Source organism: Myxine glutinosa, chromosome 7, assembly GCF_964187855.1.
Source record: "Myxine glutinosa chromosome 7, kmMyxGlut1.1, whole genome shotgun sequence".
NCBI lineage: Eukaryota > Metazoa > Chordata > Myxini > Myxiniformes > Myxinidae > Myxine > Myxine glutinosa.
The window spans coordinates 181364932-181386274 of record NC_136267.1 but is presented as its reverse complement, the minus strand read 5'-3'; the positions used below and the strand labels follow the sequence as shown (position 1 = coordinate 181386274).

Below are 21343 nucleotides of genomic sequence, written 5' to 3'. Positions count from 1 at the left end.
GATGCAGGGCCCGGCGCGGATCCAAGCTGCGTCGTTTCTCTTCGAAGCGTCGTTGCCGATTCGGGCTTGGCCCCGCCCCGCACGGTCGAGTCCGGGCCTTGTCGGGCCAGGCGACCGGTCCGGTTCAAGGGCGAGTGGGAGGAGGCGGAACGGTGCCCCCTCGTGGGGACGGGGTTCCGACCGGGGGAGATTGAGCCATCGGGCCCGGGACCGCAAGGTGCCGCGCCGAGATGGTGCGTGGAACCTCGGCCCAACCAAACCACCTCCCTTGAACCGAAAGCCGGACGGATTCAACCTGCAGGCGACCAAACCACCCGAATTCATTGCTCGGCTTTACGAAGCCGGGTTTTAATGATGTCATGACGCACCGAGGCTAGGATATAGCGGACTGTGATGATGATGATACTGATAGTGTTTTTGGATTCGAAATTTTGGGATAGAAAATTTTTGATTGTTGGATTTGGACGAGCAAAATTGGTAGTGGGACCTCCCCGATGTGGAGGGATGGCAACTCTGTCATCCCTCACAGCGGGGGGGCAAAGGAGCACTAGATTATGGGGTGTATGGCAGTGAAAACTAGCCCGGGTGGGTTAGGATATTGTGTGTAGGGCCCTAGAAGATGACATTAGGCAACGTTAAGATTAGTTAGTGACAAGGATACCTGTAGTGGGGACGCAGGTAGATTAGTGTGGATTATAATGACGAGGGAGCGCAATAGTTTAAAGGGAAGACGGAGGAGCGCGAGTTTTAGAAGGGAGTAGACAGAGCAGATGATGCAGTATGAATGGAAGTGCTGGTGAGCAGCTTCAAATGAAGCATCGGTGAGGCAATGCTCCGAGGTGTGTGTGAGTGTACAAGTGATGAATGAGAGAGCATTGCGGATGAGTGTCATGGTGAGTAGTGAGTGTTGTGGATCAGCGCGAATGCGCTTGGGGGAGAGAAGGGTGCAGGCGGCACCAAGTATGAGAGCACAGGTGTGCAAGTACAGGTGTGTGAAATATATGGAGCAGAGAATGAGTGGTGTGGAGAGAGTTGGAGTAAGTGGTACGGAGTGGTGTGCAGGGTGCAAAGGTGTGAATGGGGGAAGAGTGGACCCCCATCACGAATACCCGGGGCGGGTAGTGTAAGTGTTAGGTAGAGGGTATAGGTAAATTGTGGTTGGATATTGGCATCTGTGGTGCGGGTGGAAGAATGATGTTTGGATGGGTGCATTAGTGTTGTGGAAATGGCTGGGTGTGTAGCCTGTTAGTGTGTGTAGTTGGTTTGGGCACTCCACCACTGTGAGGATGTCGGCCAGGTGAGGCCGCAGGTGGGCTCTGGGAGCCGGTAGAGTTGTTGTGGATGGGGCCTGAGGATCCGGAGGACGGACCCGGGTAGCCCAGTGCCAGAGGGCACCGAGTGGGGTGACAGAGCCAGGAGGGGCCTTCCCCAGTTAGTTAGGTTAGGGTGAGGAGCTAGGTAAGCTCGGGTGGCAACTACAGTGGTGGAGGTGTGCAGGTGGGTAGACCTGCTGGGAGAGCTACACGTCGCAGCCCAGAAATTGTGCAAGGGCACCGGGAGTTGAACCGGGGGAGTGAGACCCCAAATTGAGAAGCACCACAGTTTGGGCAATGGGAATTGGTTTTTAGAACCCATAGTGTAAGTTGGCCAATGGATTGGCAGGGAAAGACCCCGGGTAGTGTAAAGTGTGTTAAAGTCATTTAGAGGATAGTTAGGATGAAGGATCTCCTCGCACCATCTGCATCCACTCACCTGAGGTGACAGGTACTCCACACCATGCCATGTTTTGATTATTTTTTATGATGCAAATGTTTGGATTGTGAGACGCATCATGACGTGGGTGTGACATTGTGCTTTGATGTTCCATCTCTTCCTCCTTATGAGGATTGATGATGAATTGGGTGATGGCAAATTTTGAAGTAGAGGGATTGTGGAGACGAATTTGGTATAGGGGAAATATGGGGAGACGTGACAGTAGCGACGGATTGGTAATGTGTAGATTTTGTACATATGGGGTAAGGGCAAGGGTAGTGTAGGTGACAGGTGGGTGACGTACGGTAGGGACGAGCTTTCTCACTTCGCCCTCCGTACGCATTTCGCCTTGCATTGCCTTATTGATGTGTACCCTTGTGACCTTACCCCTCGCTCATTTGTCTCTTTTGTCTCCCACATGACCTGTGCGCCATTGGGCGCCGAGGGGAGCGTGCGTGAGTCGGCCATTGTGCGCCCGGAACTCTCAGAACCAGCTGTCTGCATCGATGCACCACATTATGGACCACATGCCTGTGGCCAAGCACCACTAATGGACCCCATGGGTTGGGGCATGGCCCCTCTGCTGGAACCGGCCATGAGGGCCCAAAATCTTGCTGGCGGACCTTGGCCACAGGGCACCGATGCCCCACAGGTGAACCACACGTAGTCGGCCCTGTGGGCCATAAATAAAGAGAAAAAAAAGGACACATTGGGTGCGTTTTTTAGTCACATAGGCCGCCAGTAAGAAAATGAAAGAAAGACAACAACTGGAAGAAATAGTAATAGCCAGCAGAGGGAGCCGAAGAGCAAGAGACCACCTGCAGGGTTAGGGGTTGTTGAGTTTATTTTCATGCATTGAACACTGATGAACTGTGGTGACTGCACCGATTGGTGCTTGAGGGTGTGTTGGTGCATTATAGGTGCTTTCATGGTGCATTGATGCAGAGCAGACTGTCTCCCCCCAGAAAGAACAATTACAGGTCCTGGGTTAGTCTTGTAAATAAAAGCAGAGTCATTGTAAATAATGCTCCCCACCGTCAGTGTGTAGTTTGAAGACCATTCCGCAATTCGGTTAACTGTGGGCGTAAGTCTGTTAGGCAGGGTGCAATGGAGCAGCGGGACACATTTGTTTATGTTTTAAAAACTGTCGCACTCAGGGTCAGGTTAAAAGTAGAGGGAACTACACCTACGTGTCACACTAAATAAAAGTTGTATGCCCGGGACGTGCCTAAGAGGAGGAGGGTGCAGTGTTGCGAATATGAGGATTGTGTTTTTTTATTGTGTGCTTTATTATTATTATTGTTGTTATTGTTATTCTGCGCCTCCTGCCTCCGGAGCTGTGTAAAGGTCAAAGGGCGTCCCATAATTAGTCCATAAAGCATCCACACCACAGCCAATCATAGAATACCCCTGTTCGATAGCTTATATCTTATTATGTGTTTTAGGGTAAGGCTGTGTCTCCCATTAATTGAAATACTCCATTGCACCAGTGAAAGATAGATTCCCTTCATTCCCACTCCCAAAACTTTCATTTCCCCTTTCGTCATTGCCAGGCCTCGAGTGCCATTGCCAAGAACCTCCCCTCCAATTGCCGCCATTCACCACAAGGCAGGATTGGGGAAGAAAGGCGGGTCCCCACCTCGTCATAGAGGGGAGGAGTGAGTCAGCCCCACTCAACCAACCACGAACAAGGGGTTGGACTTGGAGAGGGTGTGGAGAGAAACATCGAGGAGGTTCGCGAAGGTTGAGGGGCGGGGCCTATATAACCCGCAGCTAGGGTTTTTCCCGAGGAGATGAGCTTCTACAGAGAGACGAGAGGGAGTCCAAGCAGTTGGGTCCAAGAGATGAGCTTTTACAGAGAGACGAGAGGAAGTCCAAGCGGTTGAGTCCAAGAGAGGCGCTTTGAGTTGAGTCCGAGAGAAGTCCAGAGTTGAGCTGCAGCTCGAGCCACCGAAACTGCATTTACTGCAGCTCGAGCCATCGAAACTGCATTTACTGCAGCTCGAGCCACCGAAACTGCACTTACTGCAGCTGGAGCCACCGAAACTGCAGCCACAGCAGCGTGAGGCCTGGACGGCAGTTTGGAGCAGGGCCGCGAAGGAGCGGCGGCTGCCCAACGAGTCGATCGGTTGCAGGACCAGTTGGACCTCCCTATCCCGCCAGCCATCCATCTCCCGCCAGTCCTATCATCATTCCCCGCGTGAGTCTGTCCTTGTTTGTTCTGTCCCTGGGTTAATTAAGACTGTAGGTAAGCTAGCGTTGCACTGTGTATCTAATATCTTCTGTAAATAAACGTGATTGCTTTCTTCCTGCTTATATGTGTAAATAATAAATCCAATTACTCTTCTGTACGTCTTCTTCCTCTTTGTATGCGGTCGCTTTAGAGTTTTCCATATTGAGCAGCCGCGGTGCGATACGGCCAACGTTTTGGTGGAATCAGGTTCTAGTCGGGGAATAACTGTTCGGTCGCGGTAATACCACCGCTCGGTAAAATAACATCCTTTAACCGCGTCCGTAACAATATGAACAATATGACCAAAATGACACATTCCATATCAATGAGAATGGCAATTTTTTTTATTTTTTTTTGTATACTGAATCGAGGCTCGTGAAAGAGCTAACATTTATCAAACAAACAAATCAACCAGACAAACAAAGTATATAAAAAGAGGGAGCGGAAGACAAGATGGGGAGAGAAGGGGAAGCACACAACCACAACATTAGAGAATGTTACTGAACGTGTGAAATCAGTGGAATATGGATAATGTCATATCTGATTTTTCAACAACAAATGGTCCATGTGGCTACTATTACTCATGAAGGTGAAAAGATGAACTTGTGCACATGCTGTTGTTGCTTTTAAGATACCGAGAGAGAAAATAAAATCTCGATTATGGTAACATTATAACTTGCATTCTCAAACTGCGATGTGACAACCAAACTCACTTGAACATCTCCTTCCTTCTCTGCTTTTCCTCCTCTCTATGAGACTTGAGGATCTCGTCATGTTCATGCTGTGGGAGAGAGGCTGGTGGGGTAGGGGCATGTGAGTGAATAACGATAAGTGTCAGACTTGGCTGCAAGGGGGCACCAATTTGATTCACACACCTGCATGAAGAAGTAAATGTATTTTATTTGCCAGATGTGGGGCACCCCTTGAAATTTACTTTTATAGAGCATTACTTGGTTCCGCCTATGAACACAACGATGGTCCAGTATGCACACGAGATTTTTTGAATGTGCCTTCTTTTATATTGTTTGGCATGCTCTATAAGCTATGGAATATCCGTTCTTTTCTATAGTTGGCCACATGACACATATCATATAAAGGGGCCTTCTATATGCCCCGGACATTTTCCCCAAGAATTCCGACCAAAGTCAAAAATTTTCTCTGTCCATCTTTTTGGAGATCACCCCGATGACCCAAGCAAAAATAGGATCACAGGTCCAGAAGCTCACCTGGATCAGGACCAACAGTCACTCAAACCCCCCACAAAACCCCTCAGACCCCGATGTTTTTAATGCCGAACAAACATTGGCACATCACGGGTGATGAAGGTTGTGGGCAAGTTTCATTGAAATTGTGTGTGTAGTTTCGGAGAAGTATGTAGTTTCATAAGCACATGATAAAAGTTGTCTTCCTTTCTCATTTTTAAATTCCTCAATTTACCCCTTACCCTCAACTTTATTCTCCCACCCTCTGTGCACACGTAATAAATACCTCGCCCCTTAATATGATGCTGAATGGGTGAACATGGTTGTTAAATGCAGTAAATACTGCACTGCATTGTAGGATAATAAAACATGCAACAACGAGTGAAATGCAGAATTTCCTTTACACGTGTAAAAGGTACCACAATATCTTCAGGATATGGGTGGCATTCTACTCTGAACAGTACACTTGTGCCAATCCCAATGGAAAGGTACTGAGGTTGAAAGCTTCAATATCAGCATCAAATGCTTGTGAAAGGTGTACCTGCAGCAGAGCGAAGCTCCAACACTGGATTGTCCCCCAGAATCCAGGAGAATCCTGGGAAGTATGTGATCTTCCCCTCAGGATCTTTCACTTGCACAAACTCACAGTGCCAATCATCTAACCGCAAGAATTTTACCTTTTCAAATCTCACCAGTAAAATTTCACCTAGTTCATCATCACTCTCCACCGTGTAATCATCCACCTGCAGAGGAAAGGGAGGAAAACATCACATCGATCAGAATATAAATATCGAGAAAATACATGAGATACCTGTTCTACGCTCAGGCAAATCTGAGTATGTGGGGATTGGGATGAGGGGTGGATGGGATGCGCGCGCACACACACCACACACCACACACCACACACACACACACACACACACACACACACACACACACACACATCTACAGTGCATTCAGACCCCTTCACTGTTTTCACATTTTGTTATGTTGCTGCCTTATGCTGAAATCGTGTAAATTCATTTTTCCCTCCTCAATCTCCACTCAATACCCCAAAATGACAAAGAGAAAACAGGATTTTAGAAAGTTTTGCAAATTTATTAAAAAGAAAAAACTGAAACATCACATTGACATAAGTATTCATACCCTTTGCTATGACACTTGAAATTTAGCTCAGGTGCCTCCCATTTCTCTTGATCATCTTTGAGATGTTTCTACACCTTGATTGGAGTCCACCTGTGGTAAATTCAATTGATTGGACATGATTTGGAAAGGCACACACCTGTCTATATAAGGTCTCACAGCTGACAATGCATATCAGAGCAAAAACCAAGCCATGAGGTCGAAGGAACTGCCTGCAGAGCTCAAAGACAGGATTGTGTCGAGGCACAGACCTGGGGAAGCCTACAAAAAAAATTCTGCGGCATTGAAGGTTCCCCAAGAGCACAGTGGCCTCCATAATTCTTAAATGGAAGATGTTTGGAACAACCAGGCCTATTCCTAGAGCTGGCTGCCCGGCCAAACTGAGCAATCGGGGAAGAAGGGCCTTGGTACGAGAGGTGACCAAGAACCTGATGGTCACTCTGGCTGAGCTCCAGAGATCCTGTGTGAAGATGGGAGAAACTTCCAGAAGGACAACCATCACTGCAACACTCCACCGATCTGGGCTTTATGGCAGAGTGGCCAGACGGAAGCCTCTCCTCGGTGAAAGACACATGAAAGCCCGCTTGGAGTTTGCAAAAAAGCACCTAAAGGACTCTCCGACTGTGAGAAACAAGATCCTGTGGTCTGATGAAACCAAGATTGACTGTTTGGCTTCCGCCTTCCGTATATATATATATACTAGCTTGGCTCGGCTCGCTGCGCTCGCCTCACCACGCGTCGTTACTGAGGCACGGGCTTATTTTAGCTGAGGATAATGACTGTACCTGAGTTGCTGTGTTGTCATGATTTTCACCAATCATAATACAAACAATTATTTTGCACAAATGTATTTGTTGTGTTTGTGATATTGATTGATAATACGATAATTGACAAACATGATAATACGATTACACCTCACCACACATAATTTAAACACCTCACCACCAAGTAATTTAAAACACCTCACCACCACGTAATTATAAATACCTTCCCCGCCACGTGATTTAGAAACACCTCACCAACACATCATTTAAACACCTCACCACACATAATTTAAACACCTCACCACCCAGTAATTTAAAACACCTCACCACCACGTAATTATAAATACCTCACCACCACGTGATTTAGAAACACCTCACCAACACATCATTTAAAAACACCTCACCAACACATCATTTAAAAACACCTCACCACCACATAATTCAAAACACCTCACCACCAAGTAATTTAAAACACCTCACCACCACATCATTTAAAAACACCTCACCACGACATAATTCAAAACACCTCACCACCACATAATTTAAAACACCTCGCCACCACGTAATTATAAATACCTCACCACCACGTGATTTAGAAACACCTCACCACCACATCATTTAAAAACACCTCACCACCACATACTTCAAAACACCTCACCACCACATAATTAAAAACACCTCACCACCACATAATTAAAAACACCTCACCACCACATCATTTAAAAACACCTCACCACCACATAATTCAAAATACATCACCACCACGTGATTCAATTCCACCACCACATTATTAAAAACACTTCACAACCACTTTTGGGACATGTTAACATAATGATGATGTTTGATGATGTTAACAAAATAAGCCTGGTGTTGGCTTAGCGGTTAGGGTGCCGGCTTGGGATACTAGGATCCTGGGTTTGAATCCCGGTCGATCGCTGAATTAACGCCAGGGGGGTTGACTCAGCCCGTCATCCTTCCGAGGTCGGCGAATTGAGTACCAGTTCACTGGTAATTTCCCGCGTGTCGCAAGAGGCGACTAACAGGGTTGGCTGCAGAAAGGGCATCCGGCCGTAAAACATTGCTTCAAAAAGGGGACCATGGTGCCCGAAAAAGGCCAACCCCTACTCTGCGGGGAAAAATGGCCTCGAAAGGTGGTTCTTCAAACTCTGCACAGACCACCTTAGACCTTGATTATTTTTTATGCCGTAAGTAATCATTGGTACATCACTGGTGATTAAGGTTGTGGGCAAGTTTCATACAAATCATGTGTGTAGTTTCAGTGAAGAGAGCAAATATCTATTTGGGGGGTCAGCACCTCTCCCCCCACCCCGTGAACTTCCCTAATGAGTTCTGAATTTGATGCGGTCAATAAACCTTCGTTAGGCATCAGATATGAAGCTTATTTTGCATGGATGGACTGAGAGACACCAATGTGGATTCAAGGGTTTTCTTAATAACACTTCATATTTTGCTATATCGTTGGTTTTGTTATTCGAAGCGGCCTTGGAAAAACGCCACGATAAAGCTAACTTAAAATGGATATACACCTCAACACGCAATTCCATTGACGGCAATGGCTGGGAAAACCCGCTCGGGGGAGAAACCCCCCCTTGGGGAGGGGGGCAAATGAATACGCTACAACCTTCATTGTGTAACCCTTCGTCATCCTGTCAAGTTTGGTTGAGATTGGATAAGTAACGCCGGAGTGTATCGCGGTCAAAAAATCATCAGACAGACGCCAAATTGCGTATTTTAGTACGACGATTAGCTCAGAAGTACAGTAGTCATGGCTGATGTCGAGCCATAAATGTTTTTATGAATGAATATCATCCAGTAGCTGACCATGGAAATAGATGGGATCATTTCCTGATTCTTATTTTGTGAGATATGTGAACAACTTCCTTTGTGGGGAAACAGTGTGACACAGTGACATTAGTTTAGGAAATAATGGCATTTTCCATTTGTCAGACCAGTACCTCTAATCAATTCCAGGCCAAGACCATTTTGAGAGGATTGGAAGATCGGTCTTTTATGTAGATGAGTACTTTCAGTGAGCCCAACACACTACAGAGAGGATAAGATTTGGTGCCATTGGGAGCAAGTTGACTGCCAGAGTGGAGGAAATCACAAAGGCAGGTATGAAGGCACTCTGTTATGCTGCATGCAGCAGGTTTGGCAAGCAGACTCGGAAGTAAGACCGTTTAATGCCGGAGATGTGTACAGGGGGGTGGCCCTGCCTTCCTTTTTGAGACTAAGGAGTTAGATTACAAGGCAATCAGGCACTAGGCCTTGGATGTTGCTCAAAAATAAGAAAATATTTGACATACGATACGATTCCTGACATCTGTAACACCATCCCATTCAACATGAGATGAACAACTGTTCTGAATCACAATTGTTGTGATTTTGTTGGTGACAAATCGCCCAGTGCTCCTCAAATCCTGTTATTACTTGGCAAAAAAACTATATTTTTGACAAGTATGTTGATCATTCCGGTTTGCGTGTGTGTTTGTGTGTTTGTCTTTCCGCTCACTTATACTTGCCTACAGGTCGCATTTTTAAACCGATACTCACGAAACTTCACCAAATGGTAGAGTTCGTGGTCCAACAAAATCGTATATGTATTTGAGGTCAAAAGGTCAACATAGGCCAAAGGTAAACCACTTTTTTTCAAATTTCGAAAATCCTCAATTTTCATCTGAATGACTTGAAATTTCAATAGGATTTTCATATCAGCTTACGGAAACCAACCACCAACTATTTTTGAGATCAACATCGGCCAAAAGGTCAACATAGGCCGAATTTCTAAAATTGTTAATTTTCATCAGATTAACTTAAACTTTGAAGACGATTTGCACATCAGGTCACTGAATTCAACACTAATTATTTTTGAGATCAAGAGGATGCTCCACTGAGTGCCATTCTACTTTGTTCTGTTTTGCCAAGTGTCGCTCTACGAGTGATTTTGTGTGTGTTTGTCTGTCCGCTCACTTATACTTGCCTACAGGTCACAATTTTAAACCAATCTTCACGAAACTTCACCAAATAGTAGAGTTTGTGGTCCGACAAAATCCTATATATTTGAGGTCAAAAGGTCAAAAGGTCAACAAAGGCAAAAGGTCAACCACTTTTTCCAAATTTCTAAAATATTCAATTTTCATCCGATTGACAATTGAAATTTGAATAGGATTTTCATCCCAGCCAACTGAATTCAACCATCAACTATTTTTGAGATCAACATCTGTCAAAAGGTCAATAGGCCAGATTTCTAAAATTGTCAATTTTCATCCGATTAACTTAAAATTTGAAGACGATTTGCATATCAGGTCAGAGAATTCAACCATCAATTATTTGTGAGGTCAAAGGGATGCTCTCCTGAGTGCCATTCTGCTTTGTTCTCATTTGCCAAGTGTCGCTCTATGAATGATTTTTCATTTTGATTGTTAATCTCACCACAAAGTCGTTGCGGACCATTGCAATATCCCTGTCTGTCTTCGTCCATATATTTTCACTTAAAATTTTTTTCTCTGCAACCGCATGTGTCATCAATGCAAAACTATTTTAGTGATACCTCTGATGTCATGGGTCACATGGTTTCGCAGCTATGTTGGATTAAAGGAAAAAAATTGACATTTCCGAAACCGCCCAACGAATAAAAAGGAAAATTGGCATGTCATCAACTTCCCATGGGTGTATAGGGTGATAAAAATGACGTCATTGGTAAAGTGGTATTCCAGCCATAATTGGTTGAATCAAAATCATTATCTGAAAAAATCTGAAACTTCATATTTGATCTACGACCCGATGTGAGTGAAGAATTAAATTTATGACGTCATCGGTCATGTGGTCTGGTGTTGGCTTAGTGGTTAGGGTGCCAGCTTGGGATCCTAGGATCCTGGGTTCGAATCCTGGTCGATCACTGAATTAATGCCAGGGGGGTTGACTCAGCCTGTCATCCTTCCGAGGTAGGCAAATTGAGTACCAGCTTTGCTGGGATGAATTATCACGGTGTGTACCCCGATTTAGAATAGGTACACCGTATCCCTGGTGCATCGTAAGAGGCGACCAAGGGTTGGCGTCAGGAAGGGCATCTGGCCATAAAAACATTGCCTCAAACAGGGAACCATGATTGTCATGGGGCCCGCAAGGCTAACCCCCGCCCTAGCGGGGAAAAATTGCCTTAAAACGATCATTCATTCATTCATTCATCGGTCATGTGGTCTGGCAGCTATATTGGGTAGAAAATAAAAACGTAAAAAAATCTTCTTCTCCAGAACCACTAAACAGATTGATGCAAAATTTCATGCATAAGATCGATGAACCATGGGGAATATAGTTTGAATTTATTTTTTTGGGGATATTTATCTTCATCAACAGAATTTAGTCTTAATGTGCACAAAAGTGGTCGTTAAATATCCAAATAATCAATGAATAATTAATAAAGCTATGGATAATGGCAATGTATGTGACATCATCAGGTGTATAGATGATACGGGTATATGAGCCATAATGGATGTGAGCTATAATAGTAACATATTCACATATTCACTGTTAAAGATGATATTTTCAAATGAGCATGCGAGGCGAGACCATGCGCTCTACCGAGTGCTGTTCTGGTTTAGCATATCTAGTCTTTTTGCAGCATGTGAGTTTTATGAGGTTTGTTTACCATTTTTGCTTTATTATACTACTCTCTTAGAACTAAATATTTTGTTTGGTGTTGGATTAACGGGGAACAACAGCTTATTATCAGGCTTGGTAATAATTGTTGAACGAGCATTTTTGTGTTCCAGCAATCTAACCCCTTGTGTAAGCCTGGTGTTGATTTAACAGTTAAAGTGGCTGGTTTAAGATCCATGAGTCCTGAGTTCAAGCCCCTGTCGAGCCATTTAATAAACACCAGGCTGGTCGACTCAGCCTGTATGCAATGAATGATTGCTTTTATCTGTGGTTGGCTTATTTTATCAACCTCAATCACATATTGCATTGGGAGGGGTGTCATATGACACTGTTAACACAAGCTAAGGTTTATCTTATCCAGCAAGGGATTTTTAAACAACTATCTTTCATTCAAGTCCGGCCATGTTGGAGATGAGTATAATAATAATCAGTAAAAGGGTGAAACTCACAGATCCACGTTCGAAGTCTTTTCCAAAATTGTCGAGCTCTGTTTTCTCGCTCTCACCATGCTCACCAATCAGGGTTGCATACATGTAATCATATGTGCCTGCATCGTCATGATCGCTTGTTTTGATTGTTATTGTGTAGATCATTTTGTCTGGGGGAAAGGAAACATAACCAAAATGTCTCTTGTATGGCCAAAACATAACCAAAATGTATGTATGTACATGCATAAAATGCCTAGCGGGCGCTTCACATTGTTTCAACATTGCAGCTGGCTTGAAATAATATTGGGATATCCACCAGCAATCTAATGTCAGTTTGATGATGTTGATTCAATGTGGGATCATTGATGTTGGTAATGTGTACACATTGTCATTCTGTATATATAAAGCTCTTTCTAATCACGAATTCACTGAAATAAATGTTTACTACTTTCATCACATCACATCACATCAAGGTGTAAGGAAAAGTAGGTTTAGTTCTGTGATCATCCCGTTCCACACATCTGGGTTGTATACAACTTAACGACTGCACCGTACATACGCTGCACTGCACTAAGTGGCCATAAAGCTGAAATTTCGCATGCTGATGTAACTCAAAGCCACTATCACAGGAAAAACTAGAGCAATGCTCGACAGTGTCGCCAATATGCCTCCGCATAGGCCCACAATGGGTAGATGCCCTCATTCACTGTCCTACAAATAAACAAGTTTGATTTAAATCCCTTCAGCTGTTATCCTCCGGTATATTTTCAAGTATCACATTTTCACCAGCCATGACAGGTTTCACATCAATCGGTGAAGCGGTTTCAGAGAAGGGATTTATTTAAATATCGGCTTTCCAGCTAATACGGCTGCCACACCACGTGACATATGACCTTAAAAAATGTACACTCTACATATGTATGGGCAGGGGATCACGCTTCTGAAGTTTTGTGCTAATTGGATAAGGTTAGTTTTTGTATCCAAGATGGCTGCCAAACCACATGACCTACGATGTCATCATTTTCAAACTATATACAACGATGGTGTTAGGTGATATTTGTAACTATTTTGCATCAATAGGGAAAGCGGTTTCAGAGATATAATTATTTAATATTTTCCTTCAATCCAATATGGCTGCCACACGATGTGACCAATGATGTTTTCGTGATCATCTATTAATCACCATGCCTAGTCAATGACACACGTAAAGGTTTGAGTCAATCGATTTGGTGGTTTGGGAGGTGTTTTTTTAAAAGGTTTTAGGTTAAATCCAATATGGCTGCCAAACCATGTGCCCGGTCATAAATTTAATATTTCAATACAAATGGGTCAGAGATCATGTGCATGCAATTTCAGATTCTTAGGATAAGGAATTTGATTAAAACATTTTTGGCTTGTGTTCCATTTCACCGATGTCATCATTATCATGCTTTTGTTCCGCATTGGGAATACTTGACAATGTGCCAAGTTTAAAAATTTTCCATTCAGCGGTTTCCGAGAAATCATTTTAGTATTATTTGCGTTTATTCCAAGATGGCTGCCATACCACATGACCTATGACGTCACAATTATGATGAAACAAGAGAAAAATGACCACAGTATGGTCACCAGCTGCGACGTGTAGAACCGTGAGGATATCCGTTGCAATATGCGCTGCCAAATTCGACCAGTCATTAAATGATATGCATGCACTAGCGTCTTTTTGTCTTTCAGCTAAATATATTCTGGTTTCTTCAAACAAATCACGATTTTAGTCCTAGATGTTCTTACCTCATACCAACGCACGTCCGAGTGTATGCGCAAGCGCTATTCAAAAAGGCACCACAACAACAACGCGGTCCTCTCATAGAGCTTCTCGTCACAGCTAAAAAACATTCTGCATGGGTGTCACTCCTACCCTGAATATTTTGTCTCAATCGGACATATGGTTGCTGAGAAAATCGAGGATTAGCCCGGACGGACAACCCGAAAACATAATGCCTCTGACCACCTTCGGGGGCGGAGGCATAAAAATAACAAAACCGGCAGAAAATATCCGCAAATTAAAATATCCAGAATCAAAAGTCGCTAATGTTGCCTCACTCTCATCCTTGTAATGGGTCACGTGAATGAAGACAATGGGACATCACGTGATCTTGCACAGGCACGATTGCTCCCAACTGGAGCTGTGGTTTCTTGGTCTTATGGTGATATGATTCGTGAAGTCTCTGTGGATTTGTGTTGTTTATACCCCCTTTACACAGGGGTGGCGATCGTTGAGAGATCGTTGAGCGATGAAAAAATCTCAATGAGCGCCCAGCGATCACCAAGATCTCTCAATGATCTCTCAATGATCTTCCAGTGATCTCCAGTGATCTCCACGGTCGCCACGGTCTCCTCAAAGTTTTGACTTGGTCCAAAACAATCTCTCAACGATCGCCAAAGGAAGCGATCTCTCAACGAACGCTCAACGAACGCTCAAGGAGCGCTCAACGATCTCCCAATGATCTCTCAGCAATCTTTCAATGAACGCCAAATTTTTCCACCCCGAAGGTAGAGATGGCTGAGTGATCACTGAGGGATCGCTGAGCGTTCGATGAAAGACCAATAGAGTTCATTGAAAGATCGGGGCGGAGATTGCTGAGAGATCATTGGGCGAGCAATTTCCGCTTGAGAGATTGTTGAGCGTTCGTTGAGAGATTGGGGAGAGATTGCCGCGGTGATGAGAAGTGCGGCATTGGGGGCTATGAATACGGGTGCTAAACCCCCTATTTTTCATTCTCTCTGTAGACTTGCTGAAGAACACAAGAACAAGAACAAGAACTGAACAAGAACTGAATGAAAGGCATCAGGAAGAAGACCAAGAAGCCAAGACCGAGATCCTCTGAAGGTCAAGGTGCTGGTCAAGGTGGTCGAGGTGGTCCCGAAGTTCCAGAGGAGGAAGCTGCTGGTGACCGAGTAGGATGGCACCATGTATCAAAGCTTCGTTGTTCATCTTGGACTCTTGACCTTCTGGAAATTTTTCTTCTTCAACACTTTGTCAGAGACTGATGGAAGAGCACGGGAGACCTCTCATATATATATATACCCAGAGGCTCCCTGTCGCCCAAGAAACGCTCAGCAACCTCCTTGGTCGCCCAAGGAACTCTCCATGATCCCTCAGTGATCTCTCCTGGTATCTCAGTGATCTCTCTTGGTCGCACCTGATCTCTCAGCGATCTCCGTATATCTCTCAGTGATCTCTCTTGGTCACACAACGAGCGCTCAGCAAACTCTCAATGGTCGCTGCAGGAGGCTTAGTCTCCATTGATATCTCAAGGATGTTTCAATGGGCGCTCAATGATCGCCAAGGTCGCTCAAAGATCTCTATAGATCGCCATGAAAGTTGCCGAAAATTGAATTTTTGATCGCACAACGAGCGCACAAGGATCTCCCAAACATTTACACAGAAACGGCTTTTTCGAGGCTTTGGAGATCGTTGAGAGATCGGGCCAATTTATGATCGCTCAATGGTCACCCAACGATCTCCGTGCTGTGTAAAGGGGGCCTTACAGACAATTTGCAGTGGTTGCAACTCGTACACATTTTCGTTTATAGACGGTATCCACCAGTAACTGTTTACAGTGCAAATTTGAAGTATTGCAGGTTTACATTTGTAGTCAGACCTATGAGGCTCCCTGGTTATAACTTATAACAAACATTCAGAATATGTTTTCGTCAATGCAAAATCTCCCTGTTTTCACGAGCACCCACATACTGCATCTGGACATTAATCTGGAAATAAATAAATATCGCTTTGTTAAGGCAAATTGAACGCAGGTACAAGGTGGTACAAACGAAAATCATCAAAATACAAAAGGAATACAAAATACAACAACAATTATCCAAAAACATCTAAATAAACAATAATTTTCTGTTATTCCTGCATTTTTGCGTTGCCGTGGTGGTGAAAGACACCAATGAGGGATGCTGCCGAGGAAAGGGTGCCCTTTTTGAACATACAAATCATCGCATATTATACATGAGTCAGTTTTCAGCTGCCCTAACTCCACCGCATTGCTTTGTACCCATTGGCTGGACAGCTGCCCTAACTCCACCGCATTGCTTTATACCCGTTGGCTGGACAGCTGCCCTAACTCCACCGCATTGCTTTATATGACTCCACCCGAAATGAAGCAGCACAGATCGGCAGGCCTCAGACCTTAGGCTTGGGTGTTCGTCCATGGCCCAGTGCAATTGGAATGATACCAGGTACATAACCACAATTTATTATGCACGGTGGCCCAGAAGTAAGAGGGCAGTTGCCAGAAGTTGCCCAGAAGTAATAGGGCAGTTGCCAGAAGTTGCCCAGAAGTAATAGGGCAGTTGCCAGAAGTTGCCCAGAAGTAATAGGGCAGTTGCCAGAAGTTGCCCAGAAGTAATAGGGCAGTTGCCAGAAGTTGCCCAGAAGTAATAGGGCAGTTGCCAGAAGTTGCCCAGAAGTAATAGGGCAGTTGCCAGAAGTTGCCCAGAAGTAATAGGGCAGTTGCAAGAAGTTGCCCAGAAGTAATAGGGCAGTTGCCAGAAGTAATAGGGCAGTTGCCGGAACAATAGTCACTACAACTTCATTATTATTTTATAATTTATTATTATTATTTTGATTATTAATTGATTTTTGTTTGATGTTATTAATTGATAATTATTTTGATTTCAGAATCCCAAAAGTGGAGGATTTGAACCATGGAGGACAGTAATTACCAACGTTACACAGGTGAACAGTGTGTCTTTATTGTGAAGACATTTTACAAAATGGAGAATAAGGGTGAGACGTGCCGCATTTTCGAAGAGCACTTTCACCGGTTAATAAAACGAGACACAGTGGCCAACCTTGTCGAGCGCTTTGAAACCACTGGTTCAGTTAAAGACTTGGTAAGACCTGGAAGACCAAGGTCTATCTGCACCGAAGAAAACAAACATGTTGTTGAAGCTGCTTTTAGCCTAAGTCCAAAAAAGTCTACCAGGTGAGCTAAACAAGAAATTGACATTTCACGAACATCCATTCAAAAGATGCTTCACCAGCTCAACTTAAAACCAGATCACTTAAAACCAGTTTTGCAAAAAATTTAGACAAAAATGTGTAGAGGAAGACACCTTTCCTGAAAAAACAATCGGCACAACGTTTATTGGGCAAGTGAAAATCCGCACGTTGAAATTGAAAAGGATGTCAACACCCCAGGTGTCACCGTTTGGGTTGGGATGTGTGCTTCTGGTCTCGTGGGCCCGTTCTTTTTTGACCAAACAGTGACAGGTGAGAGTTATATGGCCATGCTGAAAAACGAATTTCATACAGCTGGAGCTTGCTCGCCGAATATTGATGAAATGTGGTTCCAGCATGATGGGGCACCAGCCCTTTACAGTATCGTTGCGCGCATTTGGTTGGGTGAATATTTTCCTCAGCGGTGGATTGGTCGCCATGGACAAGTTGAGTACCTGCCATGGACAAGTTGAGTACCTGCCATGGACAAGTTGAGTACCTGCCATGGAAAAGTTGAGTACCTGCCATGGACAAGTTGCGTACCTGCCATGGACAAGTTGAGTACCTGCCATGGACAAGTTGTGTACCTGCCATGGACAAGTTGAGTACCTGCCATAGACAAGTTGAGTACCTGCTATGGACAAGTTGAGTACCTGCCATGGACAAGTTGAGTACCTGCCATGGACAAGTTGAGTACCTGCCATAGACAAGTTGAGTACCTGCTATGGACAAGTTGAGTACCTGCCATGGACAAGTTGAGTACCTGCCATGGACAAGTTGAGTACTGTGCGATGGACAATTTGAGTACTGTGCGATGCACAGGTTAAGTACCTGCCATGGACAAGTTGAGTACCTGCCATGGACAAGTTGAGTACCTGCCATGGACAAGTTGAGTACCTGTCATGGACAAGTTGAGTACCTGCCATGGACAAGTTGAGTACCTGCCATGGACAAGTTGAGTACCTGCCATGGACAAGTTGAGTTCCTGCCATGGACAAGTTGAGTACTGTGCGATGGACAGGTTAAGTACCTGCCATGGACAAGTTGAGTACCTGCCATGGACAAGTTGAGTACCTGCCATGGACAAGTTGAGTACCTGCCATGGACAAGTTGAGTTCCTGCCATGGACAAGTTGAGTACCTGCCATGGACAAGTTGAGTACCTGCCATGGACAAGTTGAGTTCCTGCCATGGACAAGTTGAGTACTGTGCGATGGACAGGTTAAGTACCTGCCATGGACAAGTTGAGTACCTGCCATGGACAAGTTGAGTACCTGCCATGGACAAGTTGAGTACCTGCCATGGACAAGTTGAGTTCCTGCCATGGACAAGTTGAGTACTGTGCGATGGACAGGTTAAGTACCTGCCATGGACAAGTTGAGTACCTGCCATGGACAAGTTGAGTACCTGCCATGGACAAGTTGAGTACCTGCCATGGACAAGTTGAGTTCCTGCCATGGACAAGTTGAGTACCTGCCATGGACAAGTTGAGTACCTGCCATGGACAAGTTGAGTTCCTGCCATGGACAAGTTGAGTACTGTGCGATGGACAGGTTAAGTACCTGCCATGGACAAGTTGAGTACCTGCCATGGACAAGTTGAGTACCTGCCATGGACAAGTTGAGTACCTGCCCGATCACCAGATCTTACTCCACCGGATTCTTTCCTCTGGGGCACTCCAAAGAATGCGATTTACACTCAGAAACCCCAGCCAATTGAGCAACTTAAACAGAAAATTGTTGATACTTGCACACAAAATGATTGTGGATTTATGTTGGAAGATTATGCTACTCTGTGGTGAAAAAGAATTTATAAATGCGTTGATGAGAATGGGCAGCACTCAGAACAATTTTTGTAACTGCCTCTGTTTTGTTGTGTGTCTAAATATTATGTTCTGCACATACATTGCATACATACATTATGATCTGCACATACAATGCATTCATATATTATGATCTGCACATACAATGCATACATATATTATGATCTGCACATACAATGCATACATATATTATGATCTGCACATACAATGCATACATATATTATGATCTGCACATACAATGCATACATATATTATGATCTGCACATACAATGCATACATATATTATGTTCTGCACATACAATGCATTCAGAAAGTATTCAGACCCCTTCACTTTTTTCACATTTTGTTATGTTGCAGCCTTATGCTGAAATCGTTAAAATTCATTTTTCCCTCATCAATCTACACTCAATACCCCAAAATGACAAAGAGAAAACAGGATTTTAGAAAGTTTTGCAAATTTATTAAAAAGAAAAAACTGAAACATCACATTGACATAAGTATTCATACCCTTTGCTATGACACTTGAAATTTAGCTCAGGTGCCTCCCATTTCTCTTGATCATCTTTGAGATGTTTCTACACCTTGATTGGAGTCCACCTGTGGTAAATTCAATTGATTGGACATGATTTGGAAAGGCACACACCTGTCTATTTAAGGTCTCACAGCTGACAATGCATATCAGAGCAAAAACCAAGTCATGAGGTTGAAGGAACTGCCTGCAGAGCTCAGAGACAGGATTGTGTTGAGACACAGATCTGGGGAAGCCTACAAAAAAATGTCTGCTGCATGGAGGGTTCCCAAGAGCACAGTGGCCTCCATAATTCTTAAATGGAAGAAGTTTGGAACAACCAGGACTCTTCCTAAAGCTGGCCGCCCGGCCAAACTGAGCAATCAGGGGAGAAGGGCCTTGGTACGAGAAGTGACCAAGAACCCGATGGTCACTCTGGCTGAGCTCCAGAGATCCTGTGTGGAGATGGGAGAAACTTCCAGAAGGACAACCATCACTGCAACACTCCACCGATCTGGGCTTTATGGCAGAGTGGCCAGACGGAAGCCTCTCCTCAGTGAAAGACACATGAAAGCCCGTTTGGAGTTTGCAAAAAAGCATCTAAAGGACTCACAGTGTGAGAAACAAGATCCTGTTGTCTGATGAAACCAAGATTGAACTGTTTGGCCTCCGTCCTACATCTTACCCACATCTTACACCTGTCCCGTTGACATTTATCAAACAAATACACTTTCCTTTATTCCAGGCTCTTTTTTTTCGTAACACAGGATTGATAAATAACAAAGAATAGTCACCTTTAGCTGTTTGAGGGTGTCCTGGTCCTGGCTGCCCCTTCATGCACAGGTCATAGAATGGCAGTTCCAGGTGCATTTATACGCAGGTAATGCTGGTATTTGCATAATGTCGCTTCAGTCTCGTCAGCATTTCCCTATTCAAAGGGCTTGAAAATGTCAATAGCTTGTTAATCTGCCATGTCAAACTCCGGGTTGAGTCGAATATATGGTTAATCCTCTCGACAGAACAACTAAAACTTCATACCAAATGGTTTAGGTGTGCAATGTACTTCAGCCAACTCCGCAGGTAGGTAATCTTGTTGGTACCTGCCATGGACACTCCACAGGTATACTTTGGTCTATTTTGTGCAAATGTCTTCTGACGAAACACCTATCCCCATGAGGACACTCAAATAGGTTTTGAATACCTTTGTCAAATGAAGATACTGAAGTTCGATGTACCGTGAAGTGGGGTGAATAGGGACAGCAAGGTGAATAGGGACACAAACTGAAAAAAAGTTCGGAAACTGTTTTCGTTGAAAATTGATAACCATACTGATTTGTTGATATTTGGGTTGAAAGTGTTCTCTTGTTTTTTTAAAAAGCAACTTATAGTCCCTATTAACCCCACATATGGGTTAAATAGGAATAAATAGGATTTTTATGGCTGTCCCTATTCACCCCGTTTTACGGGTGAATAGGGACAGTCACTAATACAAAAAAATAATAATCAAGAAATAGGGACAGTTTGGAGAAACTTTTTATCCCATATTTTTTTTCATTGGCACCGTGGTTTATATTATGGGTGCATATTATGTGCATCCATCTGAGCTATCACTTTAGCAATAAGTTGGAAACTCAGGATTGTTTCTTGATTATTATTTTTTTGTATTAGTGACTGTCCCTATTCACCCATAAAATGGGGTGAATAGGGACAGCCATAAAAATCCTATTTATTCCTATTGTTACGGATTCGTCACTTCCGTTGTTGTGGTTTTCATCCACTGTAAACATTTTTGATTCCATGTACTATTATTGTTGTCGTT

General features: G+C 44.0%; 1 protein-coding gene across 1 annotated transcript in view; it reads right to left on the bottom strand.

Annotated features, from left to right (window-relative positions):
* The window catches only part of LOC137415492 (polyunsaturated fatty acid 5-lipoxygenase-like), a 100391-nt gene extending 80036 nt beyond the window's left edge, over positions 1–20355 (bottom strand). Inside the window, exons 1-4 of the mRNA XM_078782580.1 lie at positions 20319–20355; positions 12224–12372; positions 5729–5930; positions 4699–4780 (exon numbers count right to left, since the gene is read on the bottom strand). Of these exons, the coding sequence (XP_078638706.1) occupies positions 4699–4780; positions 5729–5930; positions 12224–12367 (428 nt within the window). The 5' untranslated portion in view covers positions 12368–12372; positions 20319–20355. The remainder of the gene's footprint in view (positions 1–4698; positions 4781–5728; positions 5931–12223; positions 12373–20318) is intronic.
* Positions 20356–21343: the final 988 nt, after the last annotated feature.